General features: G+C 43.7%; 1 protein-coding gene across 3 annotated transcripts in view; it reads right to left on the bottom strand.

Annotated features, from left to right (window-relative positions):
* The window catches only part of LOC139160121 (von Willebrand factor A domain-containing protein 7-like), a 66,118-nt gene that overhangs the window by 9,353 nt on the left and 36,330 nt on the right, over positions 1-20,435 (bottom strand). For all 3 annotated transcript variants that reach the window (XM_070737667.1, XM_070737666.1, XM_070737668.1), the window contains exons 8-15: positions 19,687-19,825; positions 15,440-15,576; positions 8,643-8,912; positions 6,852-7,070; positions 5,523-5,695; positions 4,661-4,775; positions 3,465-3,669; positions 543-624 (exon numbers count right to left, since the gene is read on the bottom strand). In XM_070737667.1, coding sequence (XP_070593768.1) covers positions 543-624; positions 3,465-3,669; positions 4,661-4,775; positions 5,523-5,695; positions 6,852-7,070; positions 8,643-8,912; positions 15,440-15,576; positions 19,687-19,825 — 1,340 coding nt within the window. The remainder of the gene's footprint in view (positions 1-542; positions 625-3,464; positions 3,670-4,660; positions 4,776-5,522; positions 5,696-6,851; positions 7,071-8,642; positions 8,913-15,439; positions 15,577-19,686; positions 19,826-20,435) is intronic.

The following is a 20,435-nucleotide window of genomic DNA, read 5'->3' on the forward strand; positions in this document are numbered from 1 at the left end:
TAAAGAGAAGGATGGCATACAAATCTAATAAACAAACAAACAAACAAACAAACAAATAAATAATAATAATAATAAATCAAATAGATAGATAGATAGATAGATAGATAGATAGATAGATAGATGGATGGATGGATGGATGGATGGATGGATGGATGGACGGATGGACGGATGGACGGATGGACGGATGGATGGACGGACAGACGGACAGACAGATAGACATATAGATAGATAGATTCTTGTTCCTTTTGAAACCTTTGTGTTTGAGTTTTAATTTGGGGCTAATTATCGTCTGGCTGCCGTGCAAGACAGAACAATACCAAATATGTATAAATGAAAGTACAGGAAGGTCTCCATGGTGGACCAGTTTCCACTACTGTCCAATGTTGCTAAACCTAGCAGAAGAAATTCTCTTTGCTTATCTGAAGCTGCAGAAATCAGTTTGTGAGTCCTGGTTAATAGGTGGCCTTAAGTAGGAGAATAACAGAAGTCTTGCTGGAGGATTAAGTAAAGAGTGATTGCTGTGAATAAAATTTCAGGCTTACCAAAGCAGTTTCAGGAATGACACTGATGGGAAGTTTCAGGTAATTCTGAGCAGAACCGCTGTTAGCAGTGTATGTCACAATGCTGGGGGGAAAAAATGTAGATTCTTTAATAACAAAATATATGTTTTCTCCCTTCTGCAATCCTGTTCCACTCTGCTGCATTACTACACAAATAATAGAATAGAATAGAATTTTATTGGCCGAGTGTGATTGTACACACAAGGAATTTGTCTTGGTGCATATACTCTCAGCGTACATAAAATAAAATATACATTTGTCAAGAATCATATGGGACAACACTTAATGATTGTCATAGGGGTCAAATAAGCAATGAAGAAACAATCAATATTAATAAAAATCTTAGGATACAAGCAACAAGCTACAGTCAAGAAGAGGGAGTCAAGGTATTCTCCAAAGAGTCTGAAAGCCAGATAAGGAGTAATGGATGGAAACTAATCAAGGAGAGAAGCAACCTAGAACCTTGATGGTGAACCTATGCCATGCATGCCACAGGTGGAAGACAGAAGGATATTTGAGGGCACAAGGTGGTGTTGCCCTAGGTCAGTGATGGGGAACCTTTCTTTCCCCAGGTGCCGATAAAGCGTTGGCATGTGCTGTCACACATGCGCAAGGGCCCACACCCTTAATTCATGCCTTGGGAGCAGTGTTCCCTCTAACGTGAGTTGTACGCTATAGCGCAGGAGATTTGAGATGTCTGCCCACGAGTTTCTAATTCCAGCGCGGAGGTCTGACCTCCGTGCTGGAATTGGCAATTAGAATAAAGTGACCAGACCTTGATCATTTGTCCTGACTCCAAAATGTGGCATGACTTTAAAATTGACTGGATTGGATTTCCACCCTCGAGAGAAAGAGAAAATCCCAGCCGGTTCATTTCTCCCCCTCCCCCCGACTCCAAAATGCGGCATGACTTTAAAACTGACTGGACTGGATTTCCAAGTTGGGAGGGCGAAAAATTTCTTTCCCCACCCCCTGGAGGTCCTCTCGAGGTGGGAAACGGTCTGTTTCCCAACTTCTGGTGGGTCCAGTAGGCTCGTATTTTGCCTTCCCCGGGCTCCAAAGGCTTCTTGGGAGCCAGGGGAGGGTAAAAACATCCTTCCCCATCCTCCTGGAGGGTCTCTGGAAGCCAAAAACACCCTCCCAGAGTGTCTGTGTGAGACAAAAATCAGCTGACCAGCACACACATCCAGGTTGGAGCTGAGCTAGGGCAACAGCTCATGTGCCAGCAGATATGGCTCTGCATGCCACCTGTGGGACCTGTGCCATAGGTTCGCCATTACTGCCGTAGCTCAGCTCCATATGCATGCTGGCCAGCTGATTTTTGGCTTTCTAGAGGGTGGGTGGGAGATCATTTTCACCTTGTCCAGTCTTCAGGAAAGCCTCTGGATCATTGGATGGTGAAAACGGAACCAATGGGCCTAACGGAAGTTTGGAAATGAACTTCTGGTTGGGCCATTGGGCTGTTTTTCACCCTCCCCAAGCTTCAGGAAAGTTTCTGGAGCCTGTGGATGGCAAAAACTGGACCCAACAGGCCAACTGGATGTTTGGAAACTTGTGTCTGTGTGGGGAGTGTTCTGGTTTCTGGTAGAACTTTAGCAATTACAAACAACTCTTATTAACTGCATTATTTCATGAATAAAGAAACTCCATTTATTTCTGTGCTTTCCTGTACTTCAAACACATTCCATACATGCACTCGGTCCGTTATCTCTCTTAGTTGCATTCCTCACATTCCTCCTCCTGCTCCACTTAACAAGATTTATTTTCCTAACAGCATAACTTTGAAAAACAGCAGAACTGACAGTTAACAACACAGAACTACTTTTGCTTACTTTAACGCGGCAAAAACACATCCATTTTCCCTTCGGCAATGTTGAAACTCCACCCTTCTTCTCCACTGACCCCCTGACGTGCCAAATACATCACTGCAGTATTTAACCCATTCCTCTCCTTAATATCTTCTTCCAGACCTCGGTTCTCTACGTTTTTGAGCCCTTCTGAATTTAGGGTTAACCCAGCGAGCATCTGATTCTTCCTCACTAGATCCTGAACTCATAGCCCCATCCTGTGGCTGGCCTCCCACCTGTTCTACTACCTGTAACCCCGCCCCCCCACTAATTCATAAACACTATCTGAATCTGAGTCCTCAATATCTTCATCATCCTCCAACTGATCAGGAGTATGTACAACAGGGAGGGCGCTGCATTATGGGTGTGGGCACATGAGCACCTTATCGCATGTTCACGTGACCTTTTGAGCCAGAGTGGCACAGTGGTTAGAGTGCAGCATTCCATTCTATTTTAACTTTTCAAAAACGTTTCAAAAGTATTATATTAAAATTTGGATTGGTGCCTTGACACTTTAATTAATGAGTTCAATTAACCAGTGGGATGGCTTCCCTCCAGCAGTTGTTGGTGTTCCATCACTTGAGGCTTTTAAGAAGAGACCGGACAGCCACTTGTCTGAAACAGTTGAAGGGTCTCCTACTTGAGCAGCGATTGGACTATAATACCAAAGTCCCTTTCAACTCTTGTTATTCTATTATTCCGGAAGACTACCTGAACCGGCCCTTGGAGTTTTCTTGGCGAGATTTTTCAGAAATAATTTACTTTGCCTTCATCTTCCTGGAGCTGAGAGAGAGAAATAGGCTCAAAGTCCCCCAGCAGGTTTTATGCCTAGGGCAAAACCAGAATTCAGGTTTCCCCTAGTCCAAATGCCTTTAAGCACAAATGCTGTTATTTAGCTAGAAATGTCTTACCTAGCTAAGCAATACACTCCCCCCTCTTTATCCAGGAAAAGAATTCTGCTAGGCAGTTTTCATTCATCTCTCTCTTTGCTTTTCTCTCTTTACAAACGCCCGTCTTTCATGATTCTGGATATCTACCATGCTGTCCACCAACCTACCTGGAGGCATAGCTGTCATTAGCAATGGGTGCAATAAAGGTTGCTGTCAGGGTAATATTTTCTCCTTTGTTCAGGAAATGTTCTTTCGGTTCATAGCCGCTTATGAAACTCCGATCATCCCAAACTTTAAATACAAATGTTCCATCTGATCCATGGTTCACCACCAGCACAGAGACGTTCAAAGTTCCACCAGGTGCCATTGTGCCTGGGGAAAAAAAAAATGGCAATGTGCTCATAATCTAGGTAAAATATTTTCATAGTGGTGCAGTGGTTAGAGTGCAGTCCTGCAGGCTACTTCTGCTGACTGCTGAACTGCTGTAATTTGGCAGTTTGAATCTCACGAGGCTCAAGGTTGACTCAGCCTTCCATCCTTCCAAGGCGGGTAAAATGAGGACCCAGATTGTTGGGGGCAATAGGCTGATTCTGTAAACTGCTTAGAGAGGGCTGTAAAAGCACTATGAAGCGGTATGTAAGGCTAACAGCTATATTGCTCTATTAGAAACATAGAAACATAGAAGATTGATGACCTCATGGTCCATCTCTTCTGCCCTTATGCTATTTCCTGTATTTTATCTTACGATGGATAAATGTTTATCCCTGTATTTTATCCCAGGATGGATAAATGTTTAAATTCAGTTACTGTGGATTTACCAACCACACCTGCTGGAAGATTGTTCCAATCCTCTACTACTCTTTTAGTAAAATAATATTTTCTCATGTTGCTTCTGATCTTTCCCCCAACTAACTTCAGATTGTGTCCCCTTGTTCTTGTGTTCACTTTCCTATTAAAAACACTTCCCTCCTGAACCTTATTTAACCCTTTAACATACTTAAATGTTTTGATCATGTCCCCCCTTTCCCTTCTGTCCTCCAGACTATACAGATTGAGCTCATTAAGTCTTTCCTGATAAGTTTTATGCTTAAGACCTTCCACCATTTTTGTAGCCCGTCTTTGGACCCGTTCAATTTTATCAATATCTTTTTGTAGGTGAGGTCTCCAGAACTGAACACAGTATTCCAAATGTGGTCTCTCCAGCGCTCTATACAGCGGGATCACAATCTGCCTCTTCCTGCTTGTTATATGCAGCCACGTATACCTCTAGCTATTGCTACGATGTCAATTGAGCCCAGGATTTTCGAGATGCTAAGCCAATACCATGTTACTGCTGATATATTCCATCCTGCTTAGAACTTACTGATTTGATCTGGCAGAGGTACAATCTGCACAAATTCGGTGGTGATGGAATCACCGCTGATTCGTACGAAGGGGTAGTTTCCTGGAGAAAGGCCCTCCACTTTCAGTGAGGTTCTCTGGAAGGAAAAGACGGAGGAAAAAATGATCATTAAAAACCTTCCTCATTGCTCTTGTACATGTTGATGAATTCAACGAGAGACGTTACTAATTGGCTACCGATCACTATTTGGGTACATTAAAATGCATCTCTCCCATCATAGAAACATAGAAACATAGAAGACTGACGGCAGAAAAAGACCTCATGATCCATCTAGTCTGCCCTTATACTATTTTTTGTATTTTATCTTAGGATGGATATATGTTTATCCCAGGCATGTTTAAATTCAGTGACTGTGGATTTACCAACCACGTCTTCTGGAAGTTTGTTCCAAGGATCTACTACTCTTTCAGTAAAACAATATTTTCTCACGTTGCTTTTGATCTTTTCCCCAGATTGTGCCCCCTTGTTCTTGTGTTCACTTTCCTATTAAAAACACTTCCCTCCTGAACCTTATTTAACCCTTTGACATATTTAAATGTTTCGATCATGTCCCCCCTTTTCCTTCTGTCCTCCAGACTATACAGACTATACATTAAGTCTTTCCTGATACGTTTCTGAATACTAACCAGGAGATAGTCAGAGGCCATGGCTAGATTGTTGGACTGAGATCAGGCATCCTCAGCTTCAAGTCCCTGCTCAATCTCTAGCTCACTTTGGACCAGTCTTTACTTTCTCAGTCTTATCTCAAAGGCTTTCTGATAGGACAACCTAAGAAAAATATGAGCTGCCTTTTGCCAGATAATTACTCGGAAGGGATACGTACTTGTTGATGCAAGGAAAAAAGTCCAACAGCAAAAGGGTTGCCTAAAGCATCAAAGGACTGGTTCAAAGGTATAGATTCCAGAGGGGTTCCATCTTCAGAAATAGGCACCAGGCGCAGGATTTGCATGCCGGAAGCATCCCCCATCAGCTTCATGGAGACCGTGTAGTTCAACCCTGAAGGAGATGCAAAAGAGTCAAGATTAGTGTTGGGCGAACCGAACTTGCACAATTAGATTAGATTAGATTTATTGGATTTATATGCCACCCCTCTCCGCAAACTCGGGGCGGCTCACAACAATAATAAAAAACAGTACATAATAAAAATCCAATGCCCACCAATCTAATTACAATTTAAAATTAGTAATTTCATAAAACAATCCCAATATAAAAAACAGGCACACAGTCAATCAATCAACAAAACAACATGGGCAAGGGGGAGATGTTTTAGTTCCCCCATGCCTGACGGCAGAGGTGGGTCTTAAGGAGTTTACGAAAGGCAGGGAGGGTGGGGGCAATCCTAATCTCAGGGGGGAGCTGGTTCCAGAGGGTCGGGGCCCCCACAGAGAAGGCTCTTCCCCTGGGTCTCGAATTTTGTGCCCTTTGTGATGCCGAACCCGAACCCAAATTTTTTAAAAACTTTAAAACTACTTCTTCCTGTTATCTTTAGTTATTTGCCTTACATACAGTCCAGTGGCTTTTAAGATGGCCTTTTTTAATACAGTCCACTGGGCGCTCGCTCCTGTCATTTTATCCCTCCCCTTTAATTCATTATTTAAATATTGCCCCATTGCATTAAAATTTGTTTTTCTGAAATCCAATACTTTGGTTGCAGTATAGGATTGCTCACAATCAGTTTTTACATCAAACCACAAACATAGATGGTCACTGCAATGTAGGTTTACCCCACCTTAACCTCTGAAACCCAATTCCCATTTGTAATGTTGTTAAAGGAGACATTTTGTTGTGAGCTTTGCCCCATTTTACCCGTTTTCTTCCCACAGCTGTTAAGTGAATCACTGCAGTTCTTAAGTTAGTAACCCGGTTGTTAAGTGAATCCGGTTTCCCTGCTGAGGGAAGTCGCAAAAGGGGAATCACATGACCCCGGGGCACTGCAACCGTCCTCAATATGAGTCAGTTGCCCAAGCATCTACATTTTGATCACGTGGCCATGGGAAAGTGCTGCAGCGGCCGTAAGTGTGGAAAAACGATCCTAAGCCACTCTTTTCAGTGCCGCTGTAACTTTGAATGGTCACTAAGTGAATTATTGTAAATCGAGGACTCCCTGTATTTTTTAAAAATCGGATGGATCTGAAGGAAAATGAAATGGTACCTTGCACTGGTCTTCCTTGGACCGGAAGCACAAACTCATCCTCCTTCTGCAGAATCTGGTAAGAAAAGTCAAGCAAACTTTTGCCTTCGACCTGTATCGTGTAAGTGTTTAAGACATCCAAATTCACGATCCACAATCCTGGCTCGGGGACAGGAGATATCTTTGCAACCTTCTGGTTCGCCGTGTTGATCAACTTGCTCATAGATCCCAATGGAGAACCTGCCACGAGGTGACACATAAATAGACCCAGGAGCAGATGTAAACAAAGTGAGAATTTGAAGAAAATTCCCCCTCCCTATTATTCATTCATTCATTCATTCATTCATTCATTCATTCACTCACTCACTCACTCACTCACTCACTCACTCACTCACTCACTCACTTATCCATCCGGAGTGCCGCAGCAGGTAGAGTGCTGTACTGCAGGCCACTGAAGTTGACTGTAGATCTGAAGGTCAGCGGTTCAAATCTCATCACCGGCTCAAGATTGACTCAGTCTTCCATCCTTCCGAGGTGGGTAAAATGAGGACCCGGATTGTGGGGACAATATACTGGCTCTGTTAAAAAGTGCTATGGCTAACATGTTGTAAGCCGCCCTGAGTCTAAGGAGAAGGGGGGCATAAAAATTGAATGAATAAATAAATAAATAAATAAATAAATAAATAAATAATCCATCCATCCATCCATCCATCCATCCATCCATCCATCCATCCATCCATCCATCCATTTATTAAATTTATAGGCCACCCATATAGGGGAAGAGCCTTCTCTGTGGGAGCCCCGGCCCTCAGGAATCAGCTCCCCCCAGACATTCGTATTGCTCCCACCCTCCCCACCTTTCGTAAGAGTCTGAAGACTCATTTATGCCATCAGTCTACCCCCTGGCCGACGTATGTGTTGTGGACTAAATGGGTATGAGAGTATTTTAATTGGTTCTTACGTTTTTTAGATTATCAATTTTAATTAATTGTATTTAGGATGCATATTGTTTTCTATTTGTTGTAAGCTGCCCCGAGTCTTCGGAGAAGGGTGGTATTTATTTATTTATTTAATTTATTTATTGGATTTATTGGATTTATATGCCGCCCCTCTCCGTGGTATATAAATCCGATTAATAAATAAATAAATTAGTATCTCCCTACAGTGTTTCCTCTAATTTTTTTTTGGGGTGGGTGGAAAAGTATAGTGTCTGAGCGGCAGTCCCTTCGGGACTGGGCGGCACAGAAATATTAAATAAACAAAGAAACAAACAAACAAAAAACCCACCCTGTTTTGCCTCAGAGAATTTCAAAATAAAATACTGTACTGTGTGTCTATAACAGTGAGCTCATAATAGGGCAACTCTATCAATATCAAAATGCCACTTAAATAGTTGAGCTAGTTCCAAACTAGATGTTGATTTTCTTTCTCTCTTCCTTACTCCCATTCTTTTTCTTTCTCTTTTCCTTCCTCTCTTTTTTCTATCTGTTTCTCTCTCTTCCTCTATCTCTCCTTCTCTCTCACTCTTTCCCTCTCGGCTTCTGGGCAGGTTTGAAAAACTCTGAGTTGATTATGATTTTTAAGTGAGCGATTGCTCACTGCTCAGCTTAGAGGGAACTATGCCTCCCTAGTCCTTGATTGTATCCCTCTGTTAATGCAACTTAGGATGTGGGTGGTCTTCAACTCATGCTGGCTGGAGGTTTCTGGGAGTTAGGTCTAAGCCCCTTCACATCTCCAATGTTGAGAAGCACTGCTCTGGAAGATGCTGTTGGTAGCTCCTGAGGAAATGCCGTGTATCACGCTGCCCCTTACCTGAAGGTTGGACCACAGTCATGGTGAATGAAGTTGATGATTTGACAGAGATGATTAACTCTTTGAGCGTTTCATCTACAGGGATGGAGAACTGTGAGACGTGCATTTGGCCCTTTATCAACTTGACAGGAGCAGCATTCAGGGACTTCTCCATTATACCCAGGACCTGTGAAAGCTGAGGTTTTATAGTGAGCACATAGAATCCGTCAGAAAAATCGGCCAGTTCTTCATAGATGTTTGCAAATGTTTTAGGCTTAACCTCACCAGCACCTGTGAAGAAGAATTGACATGGGTTGGAAGGGACCTCGGTGTCAGAAATAAATTTACTTCTGGAGGTAATATTACATTGCAATTACAGTGATCCCCCGAGTTTCGCGATCTCGATCTTTGCGATTTTTCCACCCGATGACGTCACTCCCTTCCTTTCTCATCTTTCTTTCTCTCTCTCGTTCTCTATCTTGCTTCTTCCTCTCTCACACTCTCTTCCTCCCTCTCTCATCTCTTTCTTTCCTTCTCTCTCTTTCTCTATCTCTCCCCCTCTTGCTCTCGAGCGGCGGGCGGCACCCAGGGAAGGTTCCTTCGGCCGCCCACCAGCTGATCTGCTCGGCAGCGCAGTAGCAGCGAGGAGCCGAAGATGGGGTTTCCCCTTTGCATGGGCAACGGGGAAACCCCATCTTCGGCTCCTCGCTGCTACTGCGCTGCCGAGCAGATCAGCTGGTGGGCGGCCGAAGGAACCTTCCCTGGGTCTTCAACTCCCAGAGCGGCGGACAAGCGGCGGCCGGACAAGAAAAGCGGCGGCCGGACAAGCGGAAAAGCGGCGGACAAGCGGCGGGCGGAAAAGCGGCGGCAGGACAAGCGGACAAGCGGCGGACAAGCTGAAAAGCGGCAGACAAGCGGGCAGACAGGCGGCTCCTCAGCTGCTGGGTCTTCCCAGGTGCGGAAGTAAAAACACCATCTGCGCATGCGCGGCCATGGAAAAAGGGGCGCGCATGCGCAGATGGTGTTTTTACTTCCGCACCACTACATCCCGAAAAATCGATTATCACGAGGGGTCTTGGAATGGAACCCTCGCGATAATCGGGGATCACTGTAAATGGTTTGTAACCACATGAAAGCCTGATGTAAGCCATAATCAGTATGTAATCATGGGTTTGCTAATTGTGCTGCAACCTGATTGGCTGTAACATGTATATAAGAGTAACACCCTTGCATGGGTGTGGTTTGTTATGGAGTAGTTTGTTACAGTGGTTTGTAGTTAGGGGTTTGTGCTTAGTGGTTTCGTAGTGTGATTTAGTGCTTAGTGATTTGTGGGTGGTTGCAGAGGTGAAACTAATAGTAGTGTATAATAATATTTATTTATTTTTATTTATTGATTTTGTCCATTACACAATGAGGGGTTTAGTGGGTATACACATAGTAAAATACATAATGGAGGTTATTGTGATAGTTTATTGAGAGAAATATTTTGCTAAGAAGAAAAGTAAAATATATTTTTACAAGAAAACCTACTGTAGTGTTTTTCATTGAAGACTTCAATTAGATATAGTGGTGAACTGTGGCTAGCTGGTGGGGTGTGCAAAACTCTCCCCCAACACTTGGAGGTCTTTTAGTCCAACCTCTTGTTCAACTTTTTATATTTGTTTTTAATTCTTGTTAGCCGGGGTGGCGGAGTGGTTAAGAGTGCAGCACTGCAGGCTGCTTCACCTAACTGCTAGCTGTAGTTCAGCAGTTCAAATCTCACCACTGGCTCAAGGTTGACTCAACCTTCCATCCTTCCGAAGTGGGTAAAATGAGGACCCTGATTGTTGGGGGCAATATGCTGATTCTGTAAACCACTTAGAGAGGGCTGTAAAAGCACTATGAAGCGGTATACAGTGATCCCCCGTTTATTGCGTCCCCAACCATTGCGAACAGGGTACTTCGCTATTTTTCAACCCGGAAGTCAAAAATACCATCTACGCATGCGTGCCGGGCACGCATGCGTAGATGGCAGCGGCTTCCCTGGGTCTTCCCCCTCTTGCTGGCGTCAGCGAGGAGTTTCCCCACCGCCCACGCAAACTCCTCGCTGCCGCCCGCCCTTCGCCCCGCCCACGCCGTTCATTCTCGCCGCTTTTGAGCTAAATCCGGGAGCGAATTCGCTCCCGGATTTAGCTCAAAACCGCCGATAGCAAGCGGCAAGGAACGCCTTGTCTCGGCGCTTTCGAGCTGTCAGCTCGAAAGCGCCGAGACAAGCCGTTCCTTGCCGCTTGGTATCGCCGGTTTTGAGCTCAAAACCGGCGGTTTTGAGCTCAAAACCGCCGATAGCAAGCGGCAAGGAACGCCTTGTCTCGGCGCTTTCGAGCTGTCAGCTCGAAAGCGCCGAGACAAGCCGTTCCTTGCCGCTTGGTATCGGCGGTTTTGAGCTCAAAACCGCCGGTTTTCAGCTCAAAACCGCCGATACCAAGCGGCAAGGAACGGCTTGTCTCGGCGCTTTCGAGCTGACAGCTCGAAAGCGCCGAGACAAGGCGTTCCTTGCCGCTTGCTATCGGCGGTTTTGAGCTGAAAACCGGCGTTTTTGAGCTCAAAACCGCCGATACCAAGCGGCAAGGAACGGCTTGTCTCGGCGCTTTCGAGCTGACAGCTCGAAAGCGCCGAGACAAGGCGTTCCTTGCCGCTTGCTATCGGCGGTTTTGAGCTGAAAACCGGCGGTTTTGAGCTCAAAACCGCCGATAGCAAGCGGCAAGGAACGGCTTGTCTCGGCGCTTTCGAGCTGACAGCTCGAAAGCGCCGAGACAAGCCGTTCCTTGCCGCTTGCTATCGGCGGTTTTGAGCTGAGTCCGGAAGCGAATTCGCTTCCGGACTCAGCTCAAAACCGGCGATACCAAGCGCCCCCCGGACCCCCAACCCGGGTTTGGGGGGCTGCTAGGAAGCCCTCCATGCCGGCGGCAAACAGCCGCCCCGCCCCCAATCTTCGGCTCCTCGCTAGCGCTGTGGGAGTAAAAACACCGTCTGCACATGCGCAGACGGTGTTTTTACTTCCGCATCGCTATTTCGCGAAAACCCGCTCGTTGCGGGGGCTCCTGGAACGGAACCCTCGCAACGAGCGGGGGATCACTGTATAAGTCTCAATGCTATTGCTATTTATTAATTTTTTAGCAACACCTTCTCAACATTTTTACTGTAAATAGATGAAAGGAGAACTCCTTTTAAAGAAAATTTGGGGGGCTTTAGGCAGTGTTCCCTCTAATATTTTTTGGGGGTGGGCGGAAAAGTATAGTGTCTGAGCGGCAGTCCCTTCGGGACTGGGCGGCACAGAAATAATAAATAAATAAACAAACAAACAAATAAAAAACCCACCCTATTTTGCCTTAGAGAATATCAAAATAAAATACTGCACTGTGTGTCTATAACAGTGAGCTCATAATAGGGCAACTCTATCAGTATCAAAATGCCACTTAAATAGTTGAGCTAGTTTCAAACTAGATTTTGATTTTCTTTCTCTCTTCCTTACTTCCGTTCTTTTTCTTTCTCTTTTCCTTCCTCTCTTTTTTCTATCTGTTTCTCTCTCTTCCTCTCTCTCTCCTTCCCTCTCACTCTTTCCCTCTCGGCTTCTGCGCAGGTTTGGAAAACTCTGAGTTGATGATGATTTTTAAGTGAGCGATTGCTCACTGCTCAGCTTAGAGGGAACTATGGCTTTAGGGGGCTCTCCTGGAGGCAGAGAAAACAACTTTTAAAAGTTGGCACCTGATCCGTGATGTTGGAATGCCACTGGCCTCCAAAACAGTAACTCTCACACACTCTTTTTCAAAAGCTGTTTCCCTTAGTTGCATATTGCTGGACATTTCCTCATCACCCACTCAGTGTTATATGATTCACCGGCTCTATTTGCTTTCAGTTAAATAGAAAAATAAATGCAAAACTGCCTGCCTGCTTGGCAATATAAGCCAGTCTGGTGTCATGTTTAAATCAAGCCCAGAAAACTTGGCTGCTGGGCTTGATTTTCAAGTTGAGGCAGTGCAGACACTCGGCTCCTTTGTCTGCTATCTCAAGAATGTCGAAAGCTCTGCCACGCGATCACGGAAGGCCTAGCGGTACACCCTCCGAATGCCGTTGCAGTCGTGTGCACGTCCCGTGTGCATGCGCACATCCGGCATGAGATTTCGCTTCTGCACATGCGCAGCAAATGAAATATCACGTGAGGATGTGCATGATAGACCCATTCTCGAATACAGCTCATCTGTCTGGAACCCACACCACATCTCAGACATCAACACTCTCGAAAACATCCAAAGGTACTTCACCAGAATAGCCCTTCACTCCTCCACTCGTAACAGAATACCTTACGAAAATAGACTAACTATCCTGGATCTTGAAAGCTTAGAACTGCGACGCCTAAAACACGATCTAAGTATTGCCCACAAGATCATATGCTGCAACGTCCTTCCGGTCAATGACTACTTCAGCTTCAACAGCAACAACACAAGAGCACGCAACAGATTCAAACTTAACATCAACCGCTCCAAACTTGACTGTAAAAAATATGACTTTAACAATCGAGTTGTCGAAGCGTGGAACTCATTGCCAGACTCAGTGGTGTCAGCCCCCAGCCCCAAACATTTCTCCCTAAGACTCTCCACGATTGACCTCTCCAAGTTCCTAAGAGGCCAGTAAGGGGGCGTACATAAGTGCACTGATGTGCCTATCGTCCCCTGTCCAATCTTCTTTCCTTATCTCATATATCATACATTTTCTCTCCTTTCCTCCAACCTCTTTTCTTTCTTACTTTCTATCATTATATATATTACTTAATGTCTATTCTCCTTCATATGTATTGTATATTGGACAAAGAATAAATAATTTTTTTTAAAAAAGTGAGATTTGGGCGATTTTTAATGTTATTTTTGCTTCCGCGCAGGCGCAGAAGCAAAAAATCAGCAAAAATCACTGAAATCTCGTGAGTGTGAGCATCTTCACGTGAAATTTCGCTTGCTGCGCATGTGCAGAAGCAAAACCTCATGCAGGGGCATACCTGCAGGACTCAGTGGCACACCTGTTAGTATGTCTCGGTGCAGCCCTGTGCGAGACCTTCGACATACACATAGCAGAGTTATAGCAGTGGTGTAGCGAATGTGGAATAGCCAGTAAATGACACAGACTTAGTATTTAACAAAGTATTATTTACACATATATACAGATATCAACAACAGAGTACAAACCATACATACCTACTCTCAAAGATAACTCCCTCCCACAGGGAACGGTGCTGGCGCCCTCTAATGGCCAAACCAGTCAAAGCTCTTAAAGACATATTACACCTTTACAGTCACAGACTACCATTGGTAGTTTACTACATGGCAACCCCAAAACAAGTGAGTAAGATGTACTAACAAAATAGCTGTCCACACATCCCCAAAACTGCTACTGGAATGGAGCACCTTATGGTTCCAGTAGCTGTTCATCACTGCATGCAATTCCCTCAGACAATGCAAGCATTTGGAAGGAAACACGGACACGGCTTCAAATAAGCTGCGCTTTTAAGACATCTCTGAAGCAAATAGGAACTGGACAATATCAACAGGGCTGGCTCAAGATATCTTTCTTGCCTGAAGCAAGAATCAAGATGAGCCTCTTTGACAGATTGAACAGGCAGAAGCTGATTGGGCTGGCACACAAGTAGTGTTGCTAACAAAATTTCCTCTGAGGGTAGAAAGTGAGATGACAACAGGGTTGGGTTGCTCCCGGTTTGGACTGGTTCTATAGAACTGGTAGTGGGTATTTTCCCCCACCCGCCGAATCAGGAGCGATTGCCAGTTGGTCATGTCCCTGAATTGGCTCTAATGGTGGTGCCATATGTGCCGCCATCTTGATTTTCTACACACATGCAGAAGCTGTTTTTTGGCAGTGCACATGTGATCATGCGGTGCAGCTGTGCAGTGGACAATGTGCACGCAAGAGTTGAGAGCAGAGCTTGCGATAGACACAACTCTTCCTTTCCCTCTTGTCAACCTCTTGCTCTACCCCAGAGAGAAGCCCTGTTGTGTTTATGGTAGAGCAGCCCTTGCATGGAACAAATTGTCTGATGTGATTCCATACTGGCAAGGCTTCCAAGGCTGGAAGACAAGGGTCTTGAAAGCAAACAATGGATCGTTCTGTTTCCTCTCTGTCGGTCTACTTGGCCATGTTTGAATGGCCCAAGAAGGGAAATTCTTCCTGCAGTGTTATTTCTCTTCAATCAGCTTATGTGTTTAGAAAGATATTACCTCTCCCTCTTCCTTCTTTCCTTCTTTCCTTCTTTCCTTCTCTTCCTCTTTGTCTCTTCCTCCCTCCCTCCCCACTCTTTGCCCTTTCCTTCCTTCTTCTTTCCTTTTTTCCTCCCCTTCCCCTTTTTGCCCCTTCCTTCCTTCCTTCCTTCTCTTCCTCTTTGTCTCTTCCTTCCTCCCTCCCCCTCTTTGCCCATTCCTTCCTTCTTCTTTCCTTTTTTCCTCCCTCCCTCCCCCTCTTTGCCCCTTCCTTCCTTCCTTCCTTCTCTCCCTCCCTCCTTCCTCCTTTTTTCCCTTTTTCCTTCCTTCCTCCCTTCCACTTCCTCTTCCTCTCCTCTCCTTTCCCTCCCCCCTCCTCCCCCCTCCTCCCCCACTACCACCCTCTGCCTATTTATACTGTAATATCACTAACATACTTTTTGCTGAGGAAGCTGGTATTTTTTTTAAAAAAAACTTGTAAGATTTATGAGATTATTTGCAAGATTTAATACCAGGGAATTTTCTATTCTTTGTGCCTAAGAAAACACCAAAATATTTTCTTTATGGAGACTGACTTACTTCTGCGTTTCCTGCTGCCACAATAGCCTGTGAGGAGATAATTCACTATGGACTTGGTAGAATCAATCAGAATCTGCACTTCTCCCTTGAGAGACTTGTCTTTTGCTCCTGCATCAGTGAAGACAAAGATCTTCGATCTGGAGGGACACAAAGGATTTTTTAGAAAGTTTGTGCTAGGAGGAAAAGTAGCGTGCGTATAGGATTGTCAAGGAAGTAGCCATCTCTCAGTTATTCCACTCTGGAACTCCCTGTGGATGCTTGTGTCTACTTTAGCAACAGCAATAGCACTTAGACTTATATACCACTTCACAGTGCTTTGCAGCCTTCTCTAAGTGGTTTATAGCAGTGATTTTCAACCTTTTTTGAGCTGCGGCCCTTTTTTTACATATACAAAATCATGGGGCACATTGAGCAGGAGGGGAGTGGGGGGGGGGCTAAAAAAGTTTGGACAAAAAAATTATCTCTCTCTCTTCCTCCCTTTCGCTCTATTTCTCTCCCTCTTTCTCTCTTTCCCTTCCTTCCTCTCTCTATCCATCCCTCTTTCTTTCGCTCTTCCTTCCTTCCTCTCTTTTTTGCTCTCTTTCTATCTCTCCCTCCTTCCCTGCCTTTCTCTCTTTCTCTCTCTCTTGCTTTCTTTCTCTCTTTCTCTCTCTCTCTCTTTCTCTCTCTCTTGCTTTCTTTCTCTCTCTTGCTGAGCTTCGCGGCACACCTGACCATGTCTCGCGGCACACTAGTGTGCCACGGCACACTGGTGGAAAAACACTGGTTTATAGAGTCACTTGTTTCCCCCCCAAAATCTGGCTCCTCATTTTACCAAAGTCAAAAAGATGGAAAGCTCAGTTAACCTTAAGCCGGTCAGGATCGAACTGCTGGCAGCTGGTCGTTGGCAGAAGTAGGCTGCGGTATTGTGTTTCAAACACTACGCCACCATGGATTATACTGTATACTTGATACTTTAGAAATAAAAAAGGGAGATAGTACTTGAAGAATACTGAGGCAGTCAGCTCTTTTTAAATCTCTTTATTCTCGGCAGCAGGAAAGAACATTGCAATAGTGACTTCAGCTCTAGATGCGACTGACTGAAACAGTGTCAGCTCGCCTCTTTTATACTTTCATTTTCCCGCTTAAATGCAACTGTCACTTTTTAAACCAATCATATTGTAGCAATCCACATTCAACTATTTACATTACCCCAATGCATATTCAACAGTACTCCTGCCTTAAAGTTCCATCCGTTTAAACTTAAGCATACAAAAATAAAAGAACAAGAAAAAGATGATGATGATGATGATGATTATTATTATTAATTAGATTTGTATGTCGCCCCTCTCTGGAGACTCGGAGCTGCTCACAACAACAAAACAGTACAAATCCAATAGTTAAAAACAATTTATTTATTTATTTATTTATTTATTTGTTTGTTTGTTTGTTTGTTTTGTTTGTTTGCTTGTTTATTTATTTATTTATTAGATTTGTATGCCGCCCCTCTCCGAAGACTTAATATAAAAAACAATAGAATCATGATTTCCATCCATCTTTATATCAAGCCATTGTCATCTTATTCTTTTCCCTTCCTCTTTGACCCTTTTAAATCATCAACTCCATACATACTCAATTTAGTCTTTTCTTCTTTCAACAAAAAGACCATACAAGTCTCCTAGTCTTTTTTTAAAGTCCTTTTTTCTTGACCCTCCGCCTATCTAAATTTGGACCCTGAGGCTATGGTGGGAAACGTTGACTAGACAAAAGAAAAGTACTTATTTGTCAGCCCATTATAGACTTCAGAGTGAGAAGGCTAACCATTGTTAGAAGGTCATTTTTGTGTGGGATATGACAAATTTGAGTGGGGATAAGGTCACTGATGGTTTCGGGCCCTAAGGACTGCCTTGCTCCCTCTTAAGAGTCAGAAAGATTAAGCGGTTCAAATGCTAAAACGCAAGAAAGAACATTAAGGCCTGTTTTCCTCCGTTAACCTCCTGCGAGAAACAATTGGCTTCTCTCATTAAATCTGCGAAGACATTTCATTTATAAAGCGGTAAAAGAGGAAACGACGAGACAAATGATTTCAGGAAACAGTTGTTTAAGGGTGGTGACAGTTGGTTCATAGGCCAAGAAGCTTTTAAAGAAATTGTATTGTAAATTGCTTGGGCCCTCGGGATGATTACTCACACCCTAGAGTGCAGAGCCTGGGTTACTGCAATGTGCTCTATTACCTGCCTTTTAAGATACTTGGAAGCTGCAACTGGTGCAGAAAAGTAAACTCACGTAATGAACTGCGCTGGATGCCAGTTCATTCCCAAGTTGACCTCTATAGGTGCGGTTCTTACCTATAGAGCCCTTCATGGTTGTTATGTGAACCTGGCTTCCCCATAGACAGTCCTAGGACACTTTTTTCAGTGCTGCTATAACTTTGAACTGTTGTAAGTTGAGAACTATCTTTAATATGGCTCTCATTTAATTTATAAATATGCACGGGAGCAATATGGAAGATTTTTAATAATAATTTCTCCAAGAAACTTCCCCTTTGTATGAATCAATGGTGATTCTGTCAACACTGAATTTGAGCAGATTTGGCCTCTGCCAGACCAGAACAGTGAGTCCCTAGCAGGACGAAATAGCAATACCACTTAGATGCTTCACAGTGCTTTACAATCCTCTCTAAGTGGTTTACAAATTAATCTCAGCCATCTTGGTCCTCATTTTACCCACCTTGAAAAAATGGGAGGCTGAGTCAACCTTGAATATACAGAACTCCAGAAGATAGACTCAAGATTTTATTTATTTATTTATTTATTTATTTATTTATTTATTTATTTATTAATTATTTATTTATTTATTCCTTCATTCCTTCACTCACTCACTCACTCACTCACTCACTCACTCACTCATTCATTCACTTATTAGATTTCTATGCCCCCCTTCTCAACGTAACTCAGGGCAGCGTACATCATTAATATAACAATATATAAGAAATCTAATATCTCTAAAATATGAAAATTTACTAAAGACCCCACGGACACTCGCATACATTCATCCAATCCAATCATATCTCGTATCAGCTGGTGACAGTGTCATCACTCACGGCCCCCATGCCTGCCGACAAAGGTAGGTTTTTAAGGCTTTTCGAAAGACCTGGAGGGAGGGGGCGGTACGTATCTCCGGAGGGAGTTTGTTCCAGAGGGCCAGGGCCACCACAAAGAAGGCCCTTCCCCTAGGCCTTGCCAGTCAACATTGTCTGGCTGACGGGACTTGGAGAAGGCCGAATCTGTGGTACCTAACCTAACCTAACCTAACCCTATAAAAGGATCTTGATAGTCTTGAACATTGGGCGCTATCTAACAAAATGAAATTCAATGGTGAAAAAAGTAAGGTTCTACATTTAGACAGGAAAAACAAAATGCGAGGTGGTACCTCGCTCAACAGTAATAACTGTGAGAGGGACATTGGAGTCCTAGTGGACAACCATTTAAATATGAGCCAGCAGTATGCAGCAGCTGCCAAAAAAGCCAATACATTGTAGGCTGCATTAACAGAGGGATACCATGTAAAGTGTTAACACTGCTTTATAATGCCTTGGTAAGGCCACACTTGGAATAATACATTCAGTTTTGGTTTCCATGATGTGAAAAAATGTTGAGACTCTGGAAAGAGTGCAGAGAAGAGTAACAAAGATGATTAGGGAATGGAGGCTAAAACATGTGAAGAACTGTTGCAGTAACTGGGTATGTCTAGTTTAATGGAAACAAGGACTAGGGGAGACATGATAGCAGTGTTCCAATATTTCAGGGGTTGCCCCAAAGAAAAGAGTGTCAAGCTATTCTCCAAAGTACCTGAGGATAGAACAAGAAGCAATGCGTAGAAACTAATCAAGGAGACAAGCAATGTAGAACCAAGGAGAATTTTGCTGATAATTAGAACAATTAATCCGTGGAACAGCTTGCCTCCAGAAGTTGTGAACGCTCCAACACTGGAAGTTTTAAAGAAGATGTTAGATAAACATTTGTCTGAAGTAGTGTAGGGTTTCCTGCCTGAGCAGGGGGTTGGAAGGGAAGACCTTCAAGGTCCCTTTCAACTATTCTATTCTATTCTACTCTATTCTACTCTATTCTACTCTATTCTACTCTATTCTACTCTATTCTACTCTATTCTACTCTATTCTACTCTATTCTACTCTATTCTACTCTATTCTACTCTATTCTACTCTATTCTATTCTAAGAATAGAGGCCTCAGTCCAGGCACTTCTCACCTTGCCATGCTCTGTTGCAAAGCCAGTTTCAAGCCAGACATGGACATCTCTGGGCAGTCACCACCCCCAGTAGCAGTCAGGCGAGAGATTGCGGATTCCAATTCGTCCACACTTCGGGTCTTAGTGATGGGTCCAACATCTGCAATGATAGATCTAGGTGGTAACTGAGCCGTGATAACATGAAGAAGGCCAGTTTCAGACATAGCTTATGTTGTTTTTTTTTTTTTAAATATATTAATTCTGGTTTTGGCTTTCCTGAGGCTCTGAAGATATTTTTTCCAATACCGTCTTTTAATTTTTTTTTGTAATTAAAAAAAACCCTCCTCATCAGAAACATACATAACATCACATATACTTTAATATGAACATATTATCACTTAAAGACAGTAATATAATAACCTAAATTACATTCCAATTTAAATTTTATTATTCAATTTATCTCCATTGTCACACTCTCCACTCCCCTCTTTCTATGTCAGGTGGCTATTCCACCTCTTTCCATGTGTCTTCCGATCTTCAACACAAATAGATCCTTGCATTCGTAGATAGCTTTTGCAAGCCGGTGTCCATTGCTACCAATTGAGGGCCCTAAATCAGTTCTCTGTGGAGTTTGCTGACCCCAAACAGATTGCCGATAGTGTCCCACTTCCTCACTGTCCCTCCAGGGCAGTTCTGACCTGGTTCCAACTGAACCAGATACCCAGGTGACAGAGATTAGGGGATTTCCTGCGTAGTGCAGGGAACTCCAT

Source organism: Erythrolamprus reginae, chromosome 2, assembly GCF_031021105.1.
Source record: "Erythrolamprus reginae isolate rEryReg1 chromosome 2, rEryReg1.hap1, whole genome shotgun sequence".
Classification (NCBI taxonomy): domain Eukaryota; kingdom Metazoa; phylum Chordata; class Lepidosauria; order Squamata; family Dipsadidae; genus Erythrolamprus; species Erythrolamprus reginae.